Source organism: Fusarium odoratissimum (assembly GCF_000260195.1).
Source record: "Fusarium odoratissimum NRRL 54006 unplaced genomic scaffold supercont1.6, whole genome shotgun sequence".
In the NCBI taxonomy this organism is placed as follows: Eukaryota; Fungi; Ascomycota; class Sordariomycetes; order Hypocreales; family Nectriaceae; genus Fusarium; species Fusarium odoratissimum.
The window spans coordinates 675,138-695,533 of NW_022158692.1; the positions used below are offsets into that span (position 1 = coordinate 675,138).

The 20,396-nt window shown below is 47.5% G+C and overlaps 10 protein-coding genes across 10 annotated transcripts; 7 read left to right on the top strand and 3 right to left on the bottom strand.

The window, feature by feature from the left end:
* The first annotated feature begins 1,487 nt into the window (after positions 1–1,487).
* Positions 1,488–3,399, top strand: FOIG_04861 (aminopeptidase). Its single transcript, XM_031203186.1, has 3 exons — positions 1,488–2,435; positions 2,485–2,680; positions 2,731–3,399. Exons 1-3 carry the CDS (start codon positions 1,663–1,665, stop codon positions 3,235–3,237), a joined length of 1,476 nt encoding a protein of 491 aa, XP_031066765.1. The 5' UTR covers positions 1,488–1,662; the 3' UTR covers positions 3,238–3,399.
* Positions 3,400–3,696: 297 nt separating this feature from the next.
* FOIG_04862 (uncharacterized protein) lies at positions 3,697–5,063 on the top strand (the record flags this gene model as incomplete). Its single annotated transcript, XM_031203187.1, has 4 exons — positions 3,697–3,790; positions 3,837–3,938; positions 3,986–4,289; positions 4,338–5,063. 4 exons carry the CDS (start codon positions 3,697–3,699, stop codon positions 5,014–5,016), a joined length of 1,179 nt encoding a protein of 392 aa, XP_031066766.1. The 3' UTR covers positions 5,017–5,063.
* A 368-nt stretch (positions 5,064–5,431) lies between these two features.
* On the top strand, positions 5,432–6,567 carry FOIG_04863 (uncharacterized protein; the record flags this gene model as incomplete). The annotated part of the gene is made up of 2 exons (XM_031203188.1): positions 5,432–5,578; positions 5,626–6,567. The coding sequence occupies 2 exons, from the start codon at positions 5,432–5,434 to the stop codon at positions 6,565–6,567; spliced, it is 1,089 nt and encodes a 362-aa protein (XP_031066767.1).
* Positions 6,568–7,069: 502 nt separating this feature from the next.
* On the top strand, positions 7,070–8,528 carry FOIG_04864 (uncharacterized protein; the record flags this gene model as incomplete). Its single annotated transcript, XM_031203189.1, has 8 exons — positions 7,070–7,114; positions 7,165–7,206; positions 7,399–7,615; positions 7,663–7,685; positions 7,731–7,768; positions 7,813–7,950; positions 7,995–8,414; positions 8,461–8,528. The coding sequence occupies 8 exons, from the start codon at positions 7,070–7,072 to the stop codon at positions 8,507–8,509; spliced, it is 972 nt and encodes a 323-aa protein (XP_031066768.1). The 3' UTR covers positions 8,510–8,528.
* A 649-nt stretch (positions 8,529–9,177) lies between these two features.
* Positions 9,178–10,745, top strand: FOIG_04865 (uncharacterized protein). Its single transcript, XM_031203190.1, has 2 exons — positions 9,178–10,180; positions 10,231–10,745. Exons 1-2 carry the CDS (start codon positions 9,497–9,499, stop codon positions 10,579–10,581), a joined length of 1,035 nt encoding a protein of 344 aa, XP_031066769.1. The 5' UTR covers positions 9,178–9,496; the 3' UTR covers positions 10,582–10,745.
* A 136-nt stretch (positions 10,746–10,881) lies between these two features.
* Positions 10,882–11,952, bottom strand: FOIG_04866 (uncharacterized protein; the record flags this gene model as incomplete). Its single annotated transcript, XM_031203191.1, has 2 exons — positions 11,111–11,952; positions 10,882–11,021 (listed from the first exon to the last, which is right to left on the bottom strand). The coding sequence occupies exons 1-2, from the start codon at positions 11,919–11,921 to the stop codon at positions 10,882–10,884; spliced, it is 951 nt and encodes a 316-aa protein (XP_031066770.1). The 5' UTR covers positions 11,922–11,952.
* Positions 11,953–13,312: 1,360 nt separating this feature from the next.
* Positions 13,313–15,053, top strand: FOIG_04867 (uncharacterized protein; the record flags this gene model as incomplete). Its single annotated transcript, XM_031203192.1, has 3 exons — positions 13,313–13,664; positions 13,888–14,190; positions 14,237–15,053. 3 exons carry the CDS (start codon positions 13,313–13,315, stop codon positions 14,974–14,976), a joined length of 1,395 nt encoding a protein of 464 aa, XP_031066771.1. The 3' UTR covers positions 14,977–15,053.
* On the bottom strand, positions 14,965–15,831 carry FOIG_04868 (uncharacterized protein). Its single transcript, XM_031203193.1, has 2 exons — positions 15,501–15,831; positions 14,965–15,449 (listed from the first exon to the last, which is right to left on the bottom strand). Exons 1-2 carry the CDS (start codon positions 15,627–15,629, stop codon positions 15,276–15,278), a joined length of 303 nt encoding a protein of 100 aa, XP_031066772.1. The 5' UTR covers positions 15,630–15,831; the 3' UTR covers positions 14,965–15,275.
* Positions 15,832–17,523: 1,692 nt separating this feature from the next.
* Positions 17,524–19,004, top strand: FOIG_04869 (uncharacterized protein). Its single transcript, XM_031203194.1, has 2 exons — positions 17,524–18,885; positions 18,947–19,004. The coding sequence occupies exon 1, from the start codon at positions 17,601–17,603 to the stop codon at positions 18,789–18,791; it is 1,191 nt and encodes a 396-aa protein (XP_031066773.1). The 5' UTR covers positions 17,524–17,600; the 3' UTR covers positions 18,792–18,885; positions 18,947–19,004.
* On the bottom strand, positions 18,957–20,009 carry FOIG_04870 (uncharacterized protein; the record flags this gene model as incomplete). Its single annotated transcript, XM_031203195.1, has 1 exon — positions 18,957–20,009. The coding sequence occupies one exon, from the start codon at positions 20,007–20,009 to the stop codon at positions 18,957–18,959; it is 1,053 nt and encodes a 350-aa protein (XP_031066774.1).
* Between the last annotated feature and the right edge of the window lie 387 nt (positions 20,010–20,396).

The following is a 20,396-nucleotide window of genomic DNA, read 5'->3' on the forward strand; positions in this document are numbered from 1 at the left end:
ATTGAAGTAGGTTTTTCTTTCTCATGTAACCAGAGACTGAAGATTGAGCAAGGTAAGCATCGCTTATCGTCTCAAGTGTTTATATTGGAATAACATCTTGTTGAGACATCATGAGCTTCACCAGACAGATTAGAAGTTACAGGGGCATCCTGCCTGTTTGTCATTTAGAAATGAGGTGCTTTGAATGATGTCCAATTCCCAGCAAAGCACAGTTTTCTTCGTTGCTTGATTTGCAAAGACTTCAAACACAGCAATCTCTTATCCTATGTTTGTATGCTGCCTTACATGCGGGTGCTTGTTTGAACAAGCAGAGAACCTTCTAAAGCTCAACATGGGCTATATAATCCCCCTTCCTCCCATTAGTTACCCTGACAAAATATTCAGCGTATATAAGCGTCAGAAGCAACCGCAATAGCTTAAAAAAACGGGAAGCTACTACTGCGTATCCCTATCTTGGTTGCCAAGCCTTTGAGAGTGAAACTTGAGGCCTATAGGTGTCCACAGAATCGTGAACATGCCTAAAGTCTGGATGACAGGTAGATCATAGCTCTGGCATTCTGCAATGAAACCATGCCTACGGATCCTTTGCCCGTTATGCCGGTAAACGATTGTCCACCGCATATGCTCCCAACTGCTCTGATACGCGTTGAACTACAGGGTACAGCCAGATCTTCTCCCATCTAGTGCACATTCCCGTAAGTTTGCATCCACAAAGTCAATTCGCCTCACAAGGCTGGGTTACACTACATCTTGCCTCAACGAACGGGTAGATCATTCCTCTAAACGCGCGAACACATGCCCAACGCACTGCAACACTGCATCGTGAAAGAATCGTCGTCTCACAACAGTGCAGATCGTCATTGTAACCAGCCACACTCGGATAATCACGACTGATTCGGAAATAACTAGTCTGTGGCACAACTCAATTGACGACAAGGTTTCTTATCTTGCTGACCCACGTCGATGGCAAAAGAACCGGTGAGCCCAAGGCTTATCCGAACAGGCTTTTTCCAAGCTTGACTACAAAAGTCCGCCGAGGGTCAAGAAAGAGGGGAATGCTTGGATGGAGACATTTTTCGCCCAGAAAAGATCATCATGTCATTTTGCGGTGGCTGATAAACTCATCTCTCTATCTCACATCCCTGTCGATACGACGAATAAGCGTAGAAAGATGCTTAATGCCCAGCGCCAACTCTATCACAGCACTAGTCATTACTCTATCTCTCGTGACCTATCTTTGTGCTTGGCCGAGCGGTCGATAATCCCTGCGACCTGCCGTTATCAACATAGGTCGGATTGGCGAATACTCCAAAAGTTCCAGGCGACGTGGGATCTGAGTCGGCGCTAGTTCCTGGAACAGGCAGTTCCTGCGGGGAAGCAAAGACAACGCCAAGATTCGATCGCCAAAACATCCCTGGAACTGCCTGATTTGGATCCGCGGCCGTGAGAGGGTCGTTGTTCGTGGGACATTTCCGTGCTATGCAGAAGTGCCGTGCAGGATATTGTACTATCACGAAATGGTATGGGTTTGTGACGAGTATATTACAATAAACTTAATTCCGTACGATCAGCAACATATAAATATCAACTATTTCCACCCTCAGAAATCCCCTTCTTCACTCCTCATCCCTCTCCTTGCAGTCCAGTCCAGTCCAGCCCAAGATGAGATTCACCACTCTATCCCTCCCCCTCTTCGCCCTGGCGGCCAGCGCCACCAAGAAGCCCCTCGTCAACGAACTCAAGCTCCAGAAGGACATCAACATCAAGGACCTCATGGCCGGAGCCCAGAAGCTCCAGGACATCGCTGAGGCCAACGGCAACACCCGTGTCTTCGGTGGAGCTGGTCACAACGCCACTGTCGACTACCTCTACAAGACCCTCAAGGCGACTGGCTACTACAACGTCAAGAAGCAGCCCTTCACTGAGCTGTACTCTGCCGGTACTGCCTCCCTCAAGGTTGACGGCGATGACATCACTGCCGCCATCATGACTTACACTCCTGCTGGTGAGGCTACTGGTCCTCTTGTCGTTGCTGAGAACCTTGGCTGCGAGGCTAGTGATTTCCCTGCTGAGTCTGAGGGTAAGGTTGTTCTCGTTCTTCGAGGAGAGTGCCCCTTCTCTCAGAAGTCTACCAACGGTAAGACTGCCGGAGCTGCTGCTGTCATTGTCTACAACAATGTTCCTGGCGAGCTCGCTGGTACCCTTGGTGAGCCCTTTGGCGAGTTTGCTCCCATTGTTGGTATCAGCCAGGAGGACGGTCAGGCTATCCTTGCCAAGACCAAGGCTGGTGAGGTCACCGTTGACCTCAAGGTTGATGCTACCGTTGAGAACCGTGTTACTTTCAACGTCATTGCTGAGACCAAGGAGGGTGACCATGACAACGTTCTCGTAGTTGGAGGCCACTCCGACTCCGTTGCTGCCGGTCCTGGTATCAAGTGAGTTTCATATATGACTTTGAAATTACTCAATGCTAACAGACTCTAGCGATGATGGTTCCGGTATCATTGGTATCCTCAAGGTTGCTCAGGCTCTTACCAAGTACCGCGTCAAGAACGCCGTCCGCTTCGGTTTCTGGAGTGCTGAGGAGTTCGGTCTTCTCGGTTCATATGCTTACATGAAGAGCATCAACGGTTCTGACGCTGAAGTCGCCAAGATCCGAGCCTACCTCAACTTTGATATGGTGAGATACCCAACCACTCTTTGACAAAATCAAATACTAACAATTCCCAGATTGCCAGCCCCAACTACGTCTACGGTATCTACGACGGTGATGGAAGTGCCTTCAACCTCACCGGCCCTGCTGGCTCCGACGCCATCGAGAAGGACTTTGAGCGCTTCTTCAAGACCAAGCGTCTCGGCTACGTCCCCTCCGAGTTCAGCGGCCGCTCCGACTACGCCGCCTTCATCGAGAACGGCATTCCCTCCGGCGGTCTCTTCACCGGCGCCGAGCAGCTCAAGACCGAGGAGGAGGCCAAGAAGTTTGGCGGCGAGGCTGGTGTCGCTTACGATATCAACTACCATAAGATTGGCGACGATATCAACAACCTCAACAAGGAGGCTTTCCTCGTCAACACCCAGGCCATCGCTAACTCTGTTGCTCGCTATGCCAAGACCTGGAAGAGCCTGCCCAAGGTCACTCACAACACTCGACGATGGGATGCCGAGGTTGCTTCTGTTCTGAAGCGATCCAGCGGACACAGCCATGCTGGAGGTCCTTGTGGATCCGTTTCCGTTTAGGATGTATAACTTGTAAAAGTCTGTATTATGAGAGATGAGCGAGATTATGTAGAGTAGATAAAATGAGAAGACGAATTATGAGCTGAAATTTGGTCCATGAATGATTAATTGTGTCGGTTCTCTATCCAAAGTTCAAAGCGCTGACTACTTCTAAATGAACTCATTATATGTATTTTAACACCAAAATTCCAACTTCTTCTAACCCACGTTGTATTCAATAGGCACACGGACACGCGGCTCGCCAATACTGAAGCGGAGTTTGCTTACGTTGACATCATCAGAATCTCACTCCTGCAACCACCAAGTGATCAGATGGAGCAAACCTTCTTTTTTGTGGATGGCCTAAACGCCGATAAAACTTCAAAAAGGCTCATGCGACGGCATGTAATGAAGGGCAAAAATGCAGGGAAAACATTCCATCGACCGTCGCGGACGAATCAAGTTGTTCATTATCGGCCAATGGAACGAATTCCTAGACCGCTCGCGACTCAGTTCTTCAGCTTTCCGTTTCCTGTGCCCGTGACAAAGGTTGCTGGTAAAGCGATAGATGACTGTTAGTCCCCGTTCTTTCATATTTGTCACTGTGCTGATGTCCTTAGTCTTCAACGTGACAGTCGGACTCGTCTATCCTTTTCAGCTAGGCTTTTCCCTTGAGAAGGATAAAGTCAAATGGCTCGAGATCATGTTTCATGATAAAGGATGCAAGTTATACGCCTCTGCAAATGTTGCCCCTGCTAATGATCTGAAGCCTACGACTGCTCTCTGGCGCTCATCCAAGCGTCAAACGAGATATATCTCGGCATAGGCTACAACTGCACCAACTCACTGAACTGTATATCTCAGACCCTTGATCAGCTCAAGGTGAGATTGAATAGCAATGAGGCTTTGTCAGACCATACCATGTCGATCGTCATGGCACTTATCAATCAAGAGCAAGCAGCAGAACATTACGCGGCAGCCGAGACTCATATGGCGGGTTTGAAGAAGATAGTGGACCTTCGTGGTGGGCTGGAGAATATCGAAGATGGAATTGTTGCTGTCAAGATTTGCCGGTGAGTAGGTAATGTTTGATTTTGGATGGCGAGTGCTGATGTTTAAAGGACTGATATCCTCTTCGCCATGCAACAAGGTGGACACCCACTGTTTTATCGAGACCATGTGGTTCATATAAAAAGGATCTTGTCGTCTCGGGGCTTCACCTTGGAGAGTAGCTCGGATACATACTCCCTCCGCCATAGCCGACTTGACTCAGCCCTCCAAGAAGCATCATTCGACGCCATGGAATTGTGCAGACTCTTCAACAAGCACATGGATGAGAAGCCTCTAAATCTACTTGAATTTCAAGAAGTTTTGATATCCATCTGCTATCGACTGCTCCGATTTCGTACTATTGGTGAATCCAGGCTCAAGCACGATATTCAGTCTGCCTACCATATCGGATTATCCCTATTTATGATCTCGATCTACTTTCATAATAAGCAGGATCGCATGGCGAGACCAGGACTTATCACAGCTCTTGTGAAGGAAGTCACTGAATCTATCTTGGATGATAGCGAAGATGAATTCGCATTCTGGCTTCTCATCTTGGGAGGAATCTCAGTTCCAAGAAACGATGGTCGGGAGTGGATGGTCGAGAAACTCCGAGACCTAGCTTCAATGCTTGGCGTTATGAATTGGGAACAAGCGAAGGATTGTTTGGCCATTTTTCCGTGGATGAATGCTATCCATGACGAACCAAGCCGGAAGTTATGGGACCTAGTCTGCTTGGTAGACGGATAATCACTTCATGGAGATAAAGCTAAAATGAGAGAAACCCGTTAACTCCGTTCAAGGTTCATTCAACGCAAAAGCAATCAACCAATGAGGTTTCTGAGATATGCCGAGAACCTTCTAACCGGATTTGGTAGCAAGTCTCTCATTGGCTCAGTTTAGACTATAGTGGCACCAGGATCTTCATCTCACATTTTGAGATGGTTTCCGAATCGGGTAGCAAGTCTTGCATTGGATGATTTGAAAACAAGGCTTCAATGTTTTGCGAATATCCAGACTTCCCATCTAGGGTTCTTTGAGTATAAATGGAGAGGATGGTCGCACTCAGACAATAGTCAATGCAGACACCAGTCATCTCAACGGACATCAACAGCATACTCGGATTATTACTCCAACATCCCAAGACACGTTCTCATCTATCGCCATGGCGTCAACAACAAACCCAGACTTTGGAGCCAATACCGAAGCCACTGAAGTTGCCAAAGCATTTACCGATGGTATTCGTGGCAAAACTGTCCTCATCACTGGAGTCAACCGTGGAGGTATTGGCTTTGCAACCGCACAGGCTTTTGTAAGTCCCCCCCTCCTGGATCAGATTCTCATGCTTACCGTCTCAAGTCCACTCAGTCCCTGGCACATGTAATTCTCGCCGGCCGTAGTGCTTCCAAGGCGAAGGAGAGCATCGATGAACTCAAGGCCGAGTTCCCAGATGTAGACTACCGGTTCTTGGAGGTCGACCTCTCTAGTCAAGCATCCGTCCGCAATGCAGCCAAAGAAGTCCTTTCCTGGTCCGATATACCTGCTATTGATTTGATCATCAACAGCGCCGGCGTCATGGCCGTTCAAGAGCGCATTCTATCCAAGGATGGTATTGAAATGCATCTGGCAACCAACCACATTGGTCACTGGCTTCTCAGCTGCCTCCTAATGCCCAAGCTCATCAAAGCATCCGAGGGCAAACCAAAGGGTTCCGTTCGTATCGTCAATGTCACTTCTGCCTCGCCTATGGTGTCAAACATGCGCTGGAGCGACATGAACTTTGACAAGAAGAACAAAGACCTTCCTCAAGAGGAGCAGCCAAACTATGAGTTCTTCAAACTTTGGGGATATGAAAACAGTGAAGAAACTGCTTATGTTCCCCTCGATGGGTACAATCGCAGCAAAGTTGCCAACGTCCTTTTCGGCATCGAGGCTAACAAGCGTCTCTTTGAAAAGCACGGCATTCTCACTCTTGCTGCTCACCCTGGTGTCATCATGACGACTGAGCTGGGAAGAAACTTTCCCAAAGAAACGCTGGAAGCTGCTAAAAAGCTGGGGTCGATGGGCTTTTATACTCACAAGTCGTTAGAAGCCGGGGCTTCGACTAGTCTTGTTGCGGCATTGGATCCAAAGCTTGCCAACGGAATTGGAGAGACTCATGAAGGGAGTGACAATTATGGAGCGTATCTTGCTGATTGTCGGATCAGTACGGGAGCGAAGCCGCTGGCTGTTTCGAGCAGTGAGGCTAAGAAACTGTGGGATTTCTCTGAGGAGGCAACTGGACAGAAGTTCTCGTGGTAATTATTCTGTGAGCTTTCTGCTGTTATTGGGTTTTACTCGTGATAGTCGAAGAGGCCAATCTGTTGATTATACCAGCCTTCCTATATCATGGTCTTATCTGATATTCTGAGTGACTAGTTACTTATAAATCACTGATTAGATTACTCAAACTCTACTGCATATATTGGCCAAATATTGGCCAAGATGTATTATTTGCAATTGTGGACTGTAGCTGGGAGGTTATAATCGCCACACAGAGCTCATCATATGTTGGCCGTCGGCCCGAGTTCCATGTCGCAGAATTCGTTCCTTGTCGGGGAACTCATCACGCGGGATGCTCGGGTATGCATGTTGGTCCCGTCACTTGTGAAAATACAGGGGTTGCGAAGCAGCGATTCGAGAGGATAAGGTATGACAAAGGGGAATCCCTGTTGGCAACGCGTCCCACGGAAAGTAACATGATATAAAATTCTTAATTCTCTCAAACAAGAGGGGTTTGGATTGTGGTCTGTCATCGGTCAAGATGACGTCCGAAGATAGACTTGGGCGTCAAGAGGGCGATTTCATCGTTGGTCACTATGTCTAGATCCAACGACTTACCCACTGACTGTCTTCTAGGACCCAGATACCTTCTCTGACGCGGACTCAACCATTTCACAGGTAAGTTGAGGGGTCGTCAGGTCATTCTTTGAAGCTGGAACTTATACCATCAGCCGGTTACCGATTCCTTGGCTTCGCTGCGATCAAGCATTCTTCAGCATCAGATTGAGAATGGCCGTACATATCACTCAATGAGTGCTGGAAGCAAGTCGAAAATTTGCAAGTGGCGTGATCTTGGCTGACAATTGGTAGAATACGCATACCCCAACGATCAAAGCGAGAACGAGCGTCTGGGTAAGTGTGATGATAAGCAGATCCTCACAGTTATCTGATACCTTTACAGAGATCCAGCACAATGTCTGGCTCCTCACTCTGCGTAGAAGTCTGGCACTCTGCCCCAAGGGTAATGAGGCAGCAAGGAGAGTTCTTGATGTAGGCACTGGAACAGGGTGTTGGGCTATTGAATATGGTCAGTGGCCGTCGCAGTAATTAGTGACATCACTAACCCATTGCAAGCCGATGCATTTCCACAGTCGGAAGTAAGCTACTCCAGATAGGAGAGTGAGATGTCGCTGATCAAACAGGTCATTGGAGTGGATCTGAGCCCAACTCAGCCGACTATGTAAGCTATCAACTCTCAGGCACAGCAGAATCTGACAAACAAAGGGTACCTATCAACTGCACATTTGAAATTGACGATCTCGAAAAAGATTGGACTTGGGCAAAACCCTTTGATTTCGTCTTTAGCCGCGTCATGGCGGGTAGTTTCGAGGATTACGATGCTTTCATCTCCAAAGCCTACAAGTTAGTTCCCCCTTCGTGTTGAGGTCGTTTCTGACATTTTTCAGGGCCCTCGAGCCAGGAGGGTGGTTCGAAATGCAAGACATAGTCCTCCCCTACAAATCCGACGACGGCACCCTCCACGCAGACCTCGAGCTCGCCAGACTAGGCCACTACTTCTGCGAAGCCAGTAAAATCCTCGGCCGCTCAGTCGAAGCCCCGCGTCATTACAAAAGCATGATGCAAAAAGCAGGCTTCATCAACATTGTTGAGCGTCACTTCAAATGGCCTCTCAACGCATGGGCCAAAGACCCTTACTACAAGGAGATTGGCGCTTGGAGCTTTGCTAACCTTGATGGTGGGCTTGAGGGCTTGACTTTGGCGCTGTTCACGAGGGGGATGAAGTGGACTAAGGAGGAGACTATGGTTTTTTGTGCGGAGGTGCGCAAGCACCTGAGGGATCCTAAGATCCATGCTTATCTTCCTGTGTAAGTGGCATTTCGATGGATTGAGATCTTACTAATCTTTGGGTAGTATTGTTGTTTATGGGCAGAAGGCAGAGTCAGCCTCTACTGACGAATAAGCTTTGAGGATCGAGTTCATAACCTGACATAGTATTAAACTATCTGACTAGTTCAAAACTTAGTGTCGTGTTCCCAAGCTTGGAGGTGATACTTTGCTTGGTTTTCGTTTCTCTGTTCTATCAGCCCAAATTTCATATCACTAAAATCGGAGCAGAAAAGCCAAGCCGTTTAAAATTTTCATTAAATTCCCCATCCTGACCAAAGGCTGGAACATCAAACCGTTATAGTTCTTTAACAAATGCCTTGTCCTCGATCCAGCAGAAGTTCTCTCGTAGTCTCATGCAGCTCCAGGGTATGCAAGATCTCTCCTACTTTGTTGGGTTAGCCCCTCACCTGCTCCATCCAACTGCCACTCCCCTTCAAACCGGTTAAATTCCCTAAAGCGACAAAACATACATAACCCAGGTACCCGATAACCCAATCTATGCTTAAATCACCCGTCAACTGTCAAAGTCAAGTTCCTGATAACCATTCACAACCTGTAGCCAATCACATCCTCAGCCCGCCAACAATTCCTCCCCAACAGACCTAGCAACCCCCTGCGCCGCTAGAACCCAACAGGGAATAATCCGGTGCTCATCTCGGCGCTTTACCCCGCGTTTCGCCTCCCGTCGCAGCCAAACTCGCACACCCAAAGCAAAGAAATTCAACGCTCGCTTTTGCTACCGTTCCCTTTCCTACTCTCTACACGTGCGTGTGTATGTATACCTGACATAGTTACCTTACCTCCTAGTGTCAATCCTGACACTTTCATCTTCAGTGCCAAGTAAAAGACACGGGGGTTATCGTTACCAGGTTTCAAGTCTATTTAACTGGTCGACGTCGGACGCGTCTCCCCTTTTTTTTTTCTTTCTTCACCGTCGAGTTTTCCTCACTCAAGCATCGCCAAAACCCTCGTTCAAAACAGTGGATATCCCTTTCGATATTGACAGCCAGACTATATAACTTTACCACCTCCCTATTTCAGCCACCTCGACTCACCTCTCATGTCCGCGTCTCCACCTAGCGGCTCGTCCAAGCGACGGGTACGCACAGAGGCTCAAATGAGCCAGAAGCGACTGGCAGATCGCGTCAAGCACAGAGAGAACCGGCAGGAGCACAAACAACGTATGGAGCGGATGGAAGCAGACATAGCACAGATCAGAAAGAACCTCGACACCGTTTCCGCTCAGCTCCGGACGCTTCCGCAGTTGAGCGCTGATCTGGTGGCTTTGCAACAGAGATCTTCGCAGAAACCCCCTGGCGAGGCTTATGAGATGGACACGAGCGTTGAGACCCCGGACTTCCCCGCAGGGCGACGAGCGCCAGCTGCTGCTCCATGTGCGGCAGACCACCACGATATCCCGCCTGCCGAGGTTCCCGAGGTGGTGTCGAGTTTATTCCCCACGCCGTCGCATGTCGATTGCCGATGCGGAGTGCAACATCACTCGCAGGCGGATTGTCTCGAGTATCGGAGTTTCGCGATACTTTACGAGACCCATGCTGCTTTTCCCAAGGATCCGCTCCACGCTAGGTCCCTGCCGAGGAACCCTGAGCTGCCTAACATGACGCTTCACTCTTACGGGGATAATGCAGTCACATGTTTTCTGACCTCGTTTCTCAAGGGTTTTGAGATGGCTAGTGTGGAGACTTTGTTTGGGGTCTATTTCTTTGCCTATCGTCTCATGAGAGTAAGTTTATCTTTACCTTATAGTCTCCTGCATACTAATCCTTCGCGTAGTGGCGCTTACATCCTGATCCTATGACTCTCAAGGATGTACCGCCGTGGCTGCTTCCTACCGAGGTTCAGAATACCTATCCACATCCTGTGAGCATCGATTACATCCCTTGGCCCGACCTGCGAGACTTTTTGTGTACGAATCCACGTATCAAGTCAAGGCATTCAGTCAAGATATACCTTGAGTCGCTTCAACTAAAATGGCCGCCTGGATGTCCTTTGATGGCTGTCGAAGGTGGTCAGGTTTGCGTAAGCCCCGAGTTTGAGGCTATTGCATGTGATCTCAATAATTGGGAACTAGGGCCACCCTGGTTGGAGGCTTTTCCTCGTTTGGTTTCACTTGTGCATCCTTGAGTCTTGGCCCATGTTTCTTGGTCCGTATGTTGGAAAGATGAGAGCAGTTAAGAGCAGTTAAGAGCAGTTAAGAGAGGTGATCGTTGTGTTTTATCATAGATACCATAGTCTACACCGTACATGGAAATGAATCACATTTCCTCCAACTTGTTCCACGCCTCAGCTCTCAGGGAGCAAGAAAACTTAGGACCTCTACTCTAAGCGACAAAAAGACTTAGGCAAGTTTGGTATAACTTAGGAGGGCTTTAGATTAGCCATTTCTATCACCTAGGATAAAGGTCCCAAGTTTGCTTGTCTCCCCTAGCCACGTTGCCTTACAATTGACCTTCCCTCAAGAGCGCACTGTTTTCCACTACGTCGCTTGCGTGTCGCTTTCGTCAGCTTCTCTAATGCCTGTCGATCAGCTTCTTTAGTACGCGTGTACAACCCCACTGGGGTTTCTGGCATGTCGTCGTAAAAAAAAAACAAGTTGGTTTCCGCAAATGCTCCCTTAAGGGCCTATACCACATCGTGGCCCAGAATCCATCACCATAGGTGATATACCTTCTAGCCATACCGTCAGTGCCCGGGCGACATGGATAGTGTTCCAAGAAAGCCCCGCAGCCTGCCCCTTCGAAAGTGAAGTTCTGCAACAGGGGCAAATGTTGGTGAACGCGATCGAACATGTTTGACCATCGCAGGTCACTCATGTACCAACCAGGTCGGATTTCTCCAAAATGTGGCGTATTCAGCATGGAACTAAGGTTTGGGTGATGCATTTCTTCGTAGCTGTCTGCCAGTTTCTTCCAGCCACTTAGGTTGACGCCCCAGTATTCAAAATCATCCTGGTGCACAACACAATGTGTCGCAATTTTGCAATTGTAAAGCTGAAGATCAATAAGGGAACGCTGTTCAAGAACCCAGTCAAACTGATCTTGTCGAAGGATAATACAATGATCCAGCTTCAGTCGCTTCAGCCGTGGAAATGGTAGACCTTTGCCATTGAATTCGACAGGGATGGCACCCCAGAGCCAACCGGCAAGCGTCAGCTCGACTAGTCGTTCGGCGACTGAAGGCAACAGTGTCTGTTGAATATATGGTGAAAATACGGAGTTCTCTCCATCATCATAAGCGTAAGTGAAGTACATGTGTAGTCGGTCGATGTTTCGCAACAAATTATGGGTCAGATCTTTCGGCAGTGGCGTATCCTCAAGATTGGACAAGACTAGCTCTCGGATGGTGCTGGTCTCGGGACGGGACTCACGATCCCGCAGTGCTTCTGATACAAGCTCAAGTGTTATCCGGCGTGTTTCTGTCGGCTCTTGTAAGACTGCCTCGTACTCTTCACTAGGGCAAAACATTTGAGAAGCGCAAAGTGAGAGAATTGAGGTTATTACGTATGTAGGTAAGTTTAGTATAGATTAGATAGATTCAATGTATATTTAGCAGACCTTTAGACCAGCCAGGAATTTTAGGTAGTATGCTCTTTTAGAGTCTGAAGTTTTCTTGCTCTCCGTAGGTAATCTATGTTCACCAACACATCATAGTAAGTCTTTTGAGTCTATATGTTATCCTTGAAGAGTAATGATATATTTGAACTTTCGGGAAAACTCTTATATGGCGCGTGAATAGAGTTGCGAAACCAGAGTTGCATTGCAGTAGAAGGTAACATTGCTTGAGATGATGCAACGGGAAGAAACTAAATTAAATAAGGTCATGAAGATAGTATTTGCCAAAACTTATGCTTTTTATAAATCAGCTGCTGAGGAGGTTTCGCAGCATTCATGAATTCTTTGTAGCTTGAATGTTGCATTATGATTTTAGTGACTGCAGGATGTTTGTTGTCGGCCAATCGCAGACCAGGGCTGTGAGAGAGTGGAGATGAAGCAATTCATTCCAGCCTCGCAGAAGATCATGATCGCGATAATTCAATAGCGATGAACAATAAGGAAGAACCTATAATAGCACATCCATATAAGCATGTAGCATATAGAGCTGAGCAACACCTTTCTCAATGTACAGAACGTCTAGTTTATACAAGTTGTCATCAGAGCTACCTCCATCTTAAACACTTGACCCCCCACATCCCGAGCCAACAGAACCTCAGTCATGATTACAAAGATTTTACTTATTCTTCACTTCCGAATTAGGAAAAGGAACGTGTTTCACCGAGAAATGCAGATTCCGCATGAATATTATGTCAAAAGCCCCCGAAACGAGCACACGACACGCGCCAAAGCCGAGCATGAACAAGATAAACAAGACAGATCCACAGCTCATTAGAATCCTTCTCGATCGACATGAAATCTGGGGAAGCGAAGTGGAGAGAAGTCGGCATTCGCTGACAACAAGTCCCGAAAAAAAGGACCCAGGTCATACAAATCCCCATCGGCACTCGTGTTTATTCTCGGCCTTTCGCCAAGTACAACGCACCGAGACCCCGTCTTGGCTGAACTAACACGAACTTGGCAACGCACGTCTCGTTTGAAGATAGCTGCATCCGCTGACAGATCACCTCGTAATACTCCTCTCATATGGTTCTCTGACGGTTCACCAAGGCTAACGCAACCCTAGATCCAGTTCGGCGATAATCAGTCCTTGACATGCCAGGTTTGCTATGACTTTACACCTACAGCTTGATCCGTGGTGAAAATGGGGACGGTGTAATTAACTGATTGTGTTGAATATAAAAGGAAAGGGGGGAGTTGGTGGAAAGGAATTCGCTATTCTGTAGGTTCTAAGTTCAATCAACATGTCTCAATCACTTCTTTCACAGCTTTGGAAGCAACTGCAGCCATCGAGACATACTAAAAGACAGTCGACGCAGACTGCAAAGAGTACGACAATTCTTTTACAGAATGGCTTGGTCATAGAGCATGGGGAGCAAGATTCTGTTCAAGTCGTTGACAACACCGATATCTTGATAGTAGACGGCATTATCAAGGAAGTCGGCAAATCTATCAAACCTCCACCGCATGCTGAAGTTGTTGACTGCTCCAACAAGATCATTAGCCCGGGATTCATCAATACACATCATCACCTATGGCAGACGCAGCTTAGAGGTTATGGCACAGACCACTGCTGGTTGGAGTACTTTTCGGACGGTCAGTATACATTCAACTGCCAAAGAGGTAGCTGACGTTTTAGACCTTCTACAGTCTTTCAATTATACCCCTCGAGATATATACTGGGGCCAATTGGCAGGTTGTCTTGAAGCCATCGACGCTGGAACGACATTCGTCCTCGACCATTGCCACGGCTGCACATCTCCCGAACACTGCATGTCTATGAACCCTTCATTACTCTATCGATTCTAACATGAAGTAGCCGAGTCCGCTATATCTGCATTTTCAGACTCCGGTATCCGAGGCGTATTCGCATACGGAGAAACATTTCTAAATCTCAAGAAATGGGACACCGAATCATGTGTCCCGAATGCTATGTCTATTTCCGAACCCTTCATTAAACATGTTGAGGACCTAGCCCAAAGAGGTCCTTTTGGAAACGGTCGTGTCAACGTTGGCCTTTCGTTTGATGGATATCATATGCCACAGCAGGAAGTCGAAAGGTTATTCCGTCGAGCGCTCAAAGCTGGTATTAAGCTTATTACATCACACAGCGGCAATTTTGGTAAGCCAGAAGCGTCCAATCATGTAGCAAAAATCTGACAAAATAGGACCCTCTGTACCAAAGGCTCTTGAAAAGTACTCTCTGTTCCCCGCCCCAGAAGACGACTACACTATTGTCATCTCCCACGGCAACTACATGGATGACGGAGACTTCAGCATCCTTAAGAAACACCGCGTCCCACTAGCTTGCACACCAGCTACAGAAGCTCAAGGCTCGATGGGCTGGCATCTCCTATTTGAACCAGGACTCATCACCGCCCTGGGCGCAGATTGTCATTGCCTCACATCCTCATCTCTTATGCAAGCAGCTCGTACTGCGCTCCTTTTCTCCCGTCTACAAAAGACGCTTGAGCTTAAAGAAAAGGGTCAAAAGGTGGATATGTTTGATCATACGAGTCACGATGTCTTTAACAAAGCGACTATTGAAGCTGCGAGGGCTGTGGGCTTGGAGAGTGAGATAGGATCTATTGCCGTTGGTAAACGAGCGGATATTTTGGTGTTCTCAAGAGATCAATCATTAGCATTTGGGGCATCAGCGAGGGAGGAACCAGTCGCAGCGATTGTGACGTACAGTGAAGCCCGCGATATTGAGGCTGTCTTGGTAAACGGTTGTTTCAGGAAACGGGATGGAAAGATGGTTCCTGTTATGACGGATGGAAAGGATATTGGACTCGATCAGATCTTAAAAGAGCTTGATCAGAGTCAGAAGAATATCAGGCAGAAGCGAGAATCATGCAGCACCAGAATATCGAAGGGCTTAGTTTGCAGTATCGTTCAGCCAGGTTAGGCATAGGGTTATAATTATTCTATTGCAGTTGCATAAGTATCCTATAAGCACCTCGGAACCTTTTACTTTTGACCCATTGGAAGAAGGTATTATAAGTCGAATATCAGGATCATAAGTGACTAATGTGATGAGATATGTAACAATAGCTTCAATAAAGCGAATGTACTAAGCTAGCTAGCCCGTTTCCAAGTTTCTGTTACAATGAAAGAGTGTTGATACTGTTCTCCTTGCCTCACTACTCGTCCGTGTCTGTAAATTGAGCGTAAAGACCAAGTCTTTACCAATCTGTCTGTGATGACCTAGAGACACCACTGCTCACAAGTCTGTCCATCACCAATACATCGAGACTTGCAGTTATTGCCACACCAGCGACAGCTAGCATGCTCAGAAGCATAGCAGCTTCCATCGCCAATAGTGCAGCGACCACCAAGATGAACACACTCTCTGCACTGAATGCCAGCCTCGGCACGGGGCTTTGCGAGTCAATATCATACTCACTTTCTCAGAAGGTGGAGGAAACTTACAACCTCGCGGACTTCAAGAACGCCGTCGCGCTCGGAGATGTCAACTGCCATTCTGTTAGGGGCGGGATTGGCAAAGACGCCAGAGATGGTGAGGGCCAGAGCGGCGATGTTGAAGAAGACAGTCTTCATTTTGAGGGTGTTGGGTTTGATGAAGTGGTTACTGAAGAGGTGAGAGGCTTGTGGGAATCTCTTGAAAAATTGAGACTACTGGGAGCTTTTATAACTGAAGAGGAGATTGATTGTCACCATGATGTAGATTATTGGCACTTGGAAATCACATGGTGGCAGGCTGTTTCTGACAGGTGAAGTTCTCAAATTAGGTATATCTTTCATCTCTGTTCCTCATATCATGCTTGGAGGCATTCCTGGCTGTGACCATAAGGAAGGATTCATCTCACAACGTCATTGAGAAGCATCTGATGTTCAAGACTGGGGGCCACTTCGTGTTGGTCAGCCTCAATGCGTCTTGAGCAGATGTACATCAGATTTTAAGCACCGATGATCCGTGGAAGTACAGCATCATACGGCTCTCGGTTTTATTTCTTTAAGTGGGGGTAACTATATTGCCATGGGAATAGCTCGTTCGCACTTCCAAAGCGAATGGAAACATTGGCTAAGCGTTGCAGTTCATGCTCGAGCAGTATCAATGTTATAGGGCTTTCTTAGACTCTACTAGCCTCACTTAAAGCTCAAGACACCCACATGTCAGCCAAGGGACGTGGACCTTGAAGAGGTACGTATGTTCATGAATGTTGATATTCGATAGGACTGATACATCACTTCTTTCCAGCTTTGATAATATGGAATAGGAAAGGAGAATGTAGGCCTCAAAAGTCCCTCATGTATTCCATGACGAGATGTAGACTTCCTGGATGGTCCCGGTAAACAACCAGGTGAGCTGAGCCACCTTGATAGAAGTGTAGGATTACAAAAAATCATACATAGAATGATCTACTGCAAACTCTTACCTAGAGCCTTCTGAGGTGACTGTTTTTCTAAAGCATTATATCATTAGAACTGTTTCCTATAAGACTCCAAGTCCGCATCTTTGCACTAAGCAAGTAAAGGATAATCGCCTCTACCCAAGAAAGGTCTGACGCTCTCCAAGTTGAGCTTTTCGACTTCGTCAGAAATTCGAAGAACTTGTTCTGAAGAGATCAGCGCTCGGCCAGCCCCTCTTCCGGCATCCCTACTGAAGAGTTACATTCGTACGGGCCGCAGGTAAGCTGAACGGCGACAGGGCTGAGACCCCTGCTAACAAAGTTGTCACTGGCTCACTCCAGGATTATGCATAACAAAAGGTCCTGCGCCGGGGCAATCGGCGATTGGGTATCTCGGACTGTACCTGTGTCAGACATCCTTGGGGGCCTTTTGATTGCCCTTCCAGACATAGCTTTTGAAGACCAGCACCCGGGCCTCACTTGATTGTCTGACTATATCCTCTAATGAAGCGCACTGGTAACCTAATTTCAGTTGTCACTCCGTACCCCGCTCTATAATGATGCTGTTGCATTGATGCTTACTCGTAGAAAAAGCCCCGATTCGCTCTGTGGTTAGGATCGGCACTTGTTTAGCTCCCGCTGGCCAAGACGGAATATGCCCGGTCGATCACCTGGCATGACACTACCTTGTATCTGCCCACATTCTTACTGCAGGACTCGTCAATGGTCGCCATTTAGATCAGACCACGCCCCAAAGGAGTAAGAAAGCCTCGGGCCTTGATAAAGTATGTTAGAACAAACTCATCAAAGGGCTCCCCTAAACTTATAATAACGTACCTAAATCTTTTTATCCTTTAGGATTAAGATCCTAAGTTTTCTTGTCTCCCCGGGCATGCGTGGACGAACAACCAATTAGTCAAAGAAATACCGTGGCTATGCAGTTGGTTGATCGTCATAAAGGATGCACAAAAGTCCCCTTATGCGCGCTACCTTGTTTCACTTTTCATTAACCAATAAAAATTCCCTCAATACAGGATGTACTCCTTGTAGCATGGTATCAGATGTTGTTGGTTGCAGGATATCACATGTAACCATGGATGCCGACTTCCGTGTGCGACCAACAGCCCTTAGTCAGATTAGGTAACAGCAACAAAGGGGCATGTCAGAATCCATTTGTCTTGGGCACATTTCGCTCTCTATCTTTCTTTCTCAGGCCAGAATCATGGTACCGAGAGTTGTGTCTAGAGGTATTCTGGTTATTGGCATTTGTTCCTTGCTCTGGTGGACGTTCCGACCTCTTCGCGGTTCTCATGCAGTATTTACCGAGCCGCTACAGACGATAGACCTTCTGAGCCCGACTTCCGATAATGGCCGGAAGACTCCAGAGCTCTATGCCTCCAGGGCTGCGCATGATTTCTGTTCCGTCCATGAATACTCAGCCTTCATACCCAAAAGCCCCTCCAGCGAGCGCAAAGTCTACGATATGCTCATGATAAACGACGAGCTGGACTTTCTTGAAATACGCCTCAATGCATTATACGACTACGTCGACTACTTCATCATCGTCGAGTCAGCCAAGACATTCCAAGCCAATCCGAAACCCCTTATCCTCAAAGAGAACTGGGACAGATTTCGTCGATATCATGACAAGATAATCTATCACGAACTAACTTTCCCATCAACCTTCGACCCGCATCGTGCTTGGGACTACGAAGACTTGCAAAGAGACGCCCCCTTCGACCAAGTCATGCTCAGTCTTGTCGGACCAAGAGCTCCAAACAAGGGAGACGTTCTCATCGTGGCCGACGTCGATGAGATCCCCCGACCACAAACTCTCCTCGTCCTCCGATACTGCAAATTCCCTCGCCGCCTAACACTCTCTTCCAAATTCTACTACTATTCATTCCAATTTCTGCATACCGGCCCAGAATGGCAGCACCCCCAAGCGACCTACTACCAAGGACGCCGAACCCTCAAACCCACCAATCTTCGTAATGGAGATGGAGGCTTCCGTCCGTTTCGCTTTCTCGAGAGGGGCGTACTCAGTAACTCCGGTTGGCATTGCAGCAGCTGTTTCCCGACAATAGACCAGTTTCTCAACAAGATGGCGAGCTTTTCTCATCGGTGGATGAATCGTGAAGAGTATAGAGACAAAGACAAGATCGCTGCTGCAGTGAGAGAAGGCAAGGATCTTTGGGGGAGGGAACAGGATCAGTTTGTGAGGATTGAGAATAATAAAGACATGCCGCCACTGGTGCTCGATGAGCCAAAGAGGTTCGGCTACATGATCAGTCGGGATGGGCCGTCAGCAGGATTTGTAGATTACAATGGAAAAGAAAAGAGACAGTAGTCTATCTGACAAACAATGGTTATACGCAATACCCTTGTTAAAAGATATATGTCTATGTACTGTGGCAGAAAGGGGCTCGGGCCCGGTACACCAGGTAAGTGCCTCAAGCACCTTCAAGGCTTCAACACCTGATTCCATCTTTCCTCGCAACTCAGCTTCATCCTCTCAATCACCTTGAGTCTGAATGCTTTGAAGCTCCCCGTTCTGAAACCGAAGCCTAAGTTGGGCAATGATCTCCTGATAATCAGGAGTCTTACATTGCACTTCGGAGATTCCAACCCGAAGAAGATACATGTTGAAGTCTTGAGCAAGCGCTTCAGGGTTGCTGTTCCTCTTTGCCTCTACCCAGTATTCGATGTCCATATGCCAAGGGGGATCTTCTGTAGCTACCAAGTCATTTGTTTCACGTTGCTTGATCCAAATCTCGACCAAGTCCTCTTTAAACACAGCCTCGGCAAAATCGATGATATAGGGCCTTTCGGGACTGTCGACTGCGACGTTGTTTCTTTGCTGCAATATAACATCGTTGCTGTTCGTCTTAAGAAGAATGCCGAACTTGTTGATCTCATACATCGCATCGACGGCGCGTTGAGCTAGCTCCGCCAATGCGTCGTGCACCGGCTTGTCTATTATTTGGGCCAACCCGGGTGTAGGCAAGTGGCTGAGTCTGAGGCCAGGAATATATTGCAGAAGAAGGCCATGAACACATAAGAATTCTTCCGATTCCGTGTCCACGCCTTCTACGTCTGGGTCGACAACAGATAATGGGATACGCACATGTGCGTATAGGCGAGGTATCTCATTTCCCTGCATTGGTTCGAGCTGTTTGTATGCCCTAAACTCGGTCTTGAGGCGCTGGTCATACTCGTACCAAGTAGCAGCTTCAAATCTTGCCATGCCATCAGGCATGATACTGAGGTCCTGTTGGTTGATATAGAAATCGACCGCACGAGGTCTGACGGGAGCACTTTTGTAGGTTTGTCCCAAGACTTGGGAAAAGACGCGCATTCTCCCTTGACGTACGAATAAGTGATAGGCATCTTCTGATGCTCGCGAAGGGACTGTGGCTGTACCATAAAATTGACGAATATGCCCACCGTAACGCCGGTCGTAAAGTTTAAGCACTGCTTCCTGAGTGCTTCCCGAATCGGTCATGAATTGTACGAGCTTCACAGGCGATGTGGCGCCAAGGAAGGTATCTAGAACATCGACGGTCATGGTTGTTCTTCTAGATGGAATCTGCTCGTCAAGTCTTTCAACAATTTGTAGGGTTACTTGACAGAGAGTATGGTATGGTGGGGTATAGGCTGCTCTTGATGCAGAGGATCGGTCAGAAGGAACTTTCGGGTGGTTCGATAACTTACGCAAATTGAGCCATGCTGAATAGTTCTGAGAGTTGTGATCAAGAAGAAATTATAGCCGTTTTGGTGATGATGATTTAGAATGAAGATTACCAAAATATCCAAATCAAAATACAAAGGTAAGCTAAGGCTGGCAGTCGTGCTGCTTTGGCGAGAAGGAGCAATCTTCATCATTAGAAAAAGTCATGATGCGGGCCCTTCGTGCAGTCATAAGCTTCTCAACTGCTCCGCCATCTTTATTTCA

What these genes read in the sequence shown, in the direction of transcription:
- FOIG_04868 (XM_031203193.1), bottom strand. Translation starts at nt 15,629, where the DNA reads ATGAAGACTGTCTTCTTCAACATCGCCGCTCTGGCCCTCACCATCTCT. An exon ending in TTCTTGAAGTCCGCGAGGTT is followed by an intron (nt 15,450 to 15,500) that starts GTAAGTTTCCTC and finishes TGACTCGCAAAG; the next exon opens with CCCCGTGCCGAGGCTGGCAT.
- FOIG_04865 (XM_031203190.1), top strand. Translation starts at nt 9,497, where the DNA reads ATGTCCGCGTCTCCACCTAGCGGCTCGTCCAAGCGACGGGTACGCACA. An exon ending in TTGCCTATCGTCTCATGAGA is followed by an intron (nt 10,181 to 10,230) that starts GTAAGTTTATCT and finishes TCCTTCGCGTAG; the next exon opens with TGGCGCTTACATCCTGATCC.
- FOIG_04869 (XM_031203194.1), top strand. Translation starts at nt 17,601, where the DNA reads ATGTCAGAATCCATTTGTCTTGGGCACATTTCGCTCTCTATCTTTCTT.
- FOIG_04861 (XM_031203186.1), top strand. Translation starts at nt 1,663, where the DNA reads ATGAGATTCACCACTCTATCCCTCCCCCTCTTCGCCCTGGCGGCCAGC. An exon ending in GCTGCCGGTCCTGGTATCAA is followed by an intron (nt 2,436 to 2,484) that starts GTGAGTTTCATA and finishes AACAGACTCTAG; the next exon opens with CGATGATGGTTCCGGTATCA. An exon ending in CCTACCTCAACTTTGATATG is followed by an intron (nt 2,681 to 2,730) that starts GTGAGATACCCA and finishes AACAATTCCCAG; the next exon opens with ATTGCCAGCCCCAACTACGT.